Here is a 2,500-nt window from a genome sequence, read left to right as displayed (position 1 = left end):
TGGAGGTGATGAGAGTGAGCGGGAGAGGTAGCTTCCATCCTGGTTGGCCATGACCATGACCATGGTCATGACCATGAATTAACAGTCATTCTGACTGTGTGACCTCACTCGGTCACCCATGGAGACGTGATAACACCTGTAAGAAACACTGCCAAGTATTGTGGTGTTTGTAAAAAAAATAAATAAATAAAAAAAAAAAAATGCAAGTATCATTAAAAAACATATATTACACCAACTTGCCTTTTTAGAGATCACAGTGTATATACTGTATATATACTACAACACCATTTAATTTTGAGGTAGGGAGTACCTGATATGAGGTGTTACTGTATGTAAAGCGTATGTACCTCACGTCTATTCTTTGGTAATCATAAGTGAAATGTCAAATAGTTTTCTACTTGCACGAAGATGTGTAATATGTGTAAGTATCAGTACTCAATGCTATATGAAGCACCAAAGCCGATGTTCACTTGTTAGTAGAGTGTGGTTAACCTGCTGGTCGCCTGTGGGTGTCACTCACGGCCAAGTCGCGCTTAGACAAAGACGGGCAGGAAGGTGACAGGTAATTACTTTAATTTTTGTAGTAAAAACTGATTGTCATAGTGCCAAGTTGACTGCATGTATTGTTAATGAATACTGTAATATGTTGAAAGTGTTTAATATCAGTGTATAATGTTATTTTATAAGAAATTGAGACCGAGAACTTGTTCCCAGTTCTTACGGTCATGCCTACCTCATCAATAAATGTCAGAGAGAGAACTACCTTTCCTTGACCCTATGATGATGGGTGTGATCAGTAAAACAGATCACCTGAGAGGTAATGAGGACCTGCCGGTGTGGCTACATGAGGTGTGTCTTGGTATAAGTGTGGCAGCGCCGCAGGGCAGGGAAATCCCCAGAAAGGACAACGCCTAAACTCTCAATTCAAAATGGTCAGACCATAGGAGGCCTTAACAGAGGGGGTATCCCACAGGCAGGGGAGCAAGGTTTGAAAACCAAACAAGTGAGACATCCATGATGAACACTTGTGCTGTACATGCAACATTATTGAAAAACAAATGAGAGAGAGAGAGAGAGAGAGAGAGAGAGAGAGAGAGAGAGAGAGAGAGAGAGAGAGAGAGAGAGAGAGAGAGAGAGAGAGAGAGAGAGAGAGAGAGAGAGAGAGAAACAGAACGTTATGGGGCACAGTTACTTGCCAGATCCGAAAGTATGGAATAACCAGGCTAACGGTTAACTTTAAAATAAAAAAAATGAAAAAAAAGAATAAATAAAAAGTAAGAAGAAGAAGAAGAAGAACAACAACAACAACAACAACAACAACAACAACAATAACAACAACAACAACAGCAATAGTAATAATAATAATAATAATAATAATAATAATAATAATAATAATAATAATAATAATAATAATAATAGTAATGCATTATAAAAGCTGTGATGGTTGCCACTGTTTGAGGATAGTGTACTATAATGACAGAATATACAATTGTAAAATGTTCCAGATAAATAATTAAGCTTCATTATACGTATATAAGCTTAAACATAAAATATACTTTTAAAAAAGTATCTTCATCTTGGTAGTTCAGATAAGTTTCTCAGCTCCTGTCCTACAATGAACGCTGGGTGTTCCCTGCGATGTTTTTTTCCCACATGTAAAGGAACATTTCAAGTGAGAGCTAACATAAGGTTTCTAACAAAGCTGCAATGAAAACTAAGAAAATTGATCAAATCATTCCAATATGCCTATGAATACTCTGTTCTGTCTAAAACAATGTTTGAATTTAATGTTTTAAAAGAAAGGGTAGAGAAGAGATCAGACAACTTTGGAGAGGGAAGGCTAACCAATGCAATAAATGAAGGAACTGTGACTTACGTGCGAAATCCGGTGGAAGATCGTTGAATTATGATCGATGACATCGTTGGTACAGTTAATATGTATATGGCACGATTCAACTTATCTGAAAATCTATGTCTGAGTAAGCTCACAGCTAGCTGGGTTCCAAAACTTTTCCATGAGAATTTATTCTATTGAAGAGATTTTTTTTTTTTCTCGAGCATTTTTTTAAATGAAACAAATGAAGCACATTTATCTTGACCGGACTATGACAGGAGATGAAATTTGAATCTTTCAGTAAGATCCAGAAAGTAAAATTCAATATAAACAGTGGTTACAGGGTCAGTTGGACCAAAGAAGTCGAAAGCAAATAGGTCACCTCAGAAAGGTCACAGCTTTTTGAAACAAGGAAGAATCATTGGTTGAATTCTTAGAAGGGAATTAAAAAATCACTGGAAACTACTATTAAAACATTTTGCAAAATTTAAAGAGGAACTAGCAAAGTAAAAAAAAAAAAAAAAAAGCCGGAAACAAAAAAACAAAACAATACATAGGAAAGTGCGCCGCAGAATTCTCTTTCATTAGTATTACACTCCAGCTCCAATGAGAGCTGGTGGGGTCTGTTCTACGCGCAGTTCCTTCCAGGGTTATCTTGCCTATTTA

General features: G+C 36.6%; 1 protein-coding gene across 8 annotated transcripts in view; it reads right to left on the bottom strand.

Annotated features, from left to right (window-relative positions):
• The window catches only part of LOC135107278 (hexosaminidase D-like), a 165,711-nt gene that overhangs the window by 81,550 nt on the left and 81,661 nt on the right, over positions 1-2,500 (bottom strand). The window contains exon 1 of one of the 8 annotated variants that reach the window (XM_064016942.1): positions 1,877-1,935. The exons of the other annotated variants lie outside the window; for them this stretch is intronic. Within the exon in view, the coding sequence (XP_063873012.1) occupies positions 1,877-1,920 (44 nt within the window). The 5' untranslated portion in view covers positions 1,921-1,935. Of the gene's footprint in view, positions 1-1,876; positions 1,936-2,500 lie in introns of those variants that run through there. 8 annotated transcript variants of the gene reach the window in all.

This window comes from Scylla paramamosain, chromosome 15 (genome assembly GCF_035594125.1).
Source record: "Scylla paramamosain isolate STU-SP2022 chromosome 15, ASM3559412v1, whole genome shotgun sequence".
In the NCBI taxonomy this organism is placed as follows: domain Eukaryota; kingdom Metazoa; phylum Arthropoda; class Malacostraca; order Decapoda; family Portunidae; genus Scylla; species Scylla paramamosain.
This window is presented reverse-complemented; position numbering and strand designations above follow the sequence as displayed.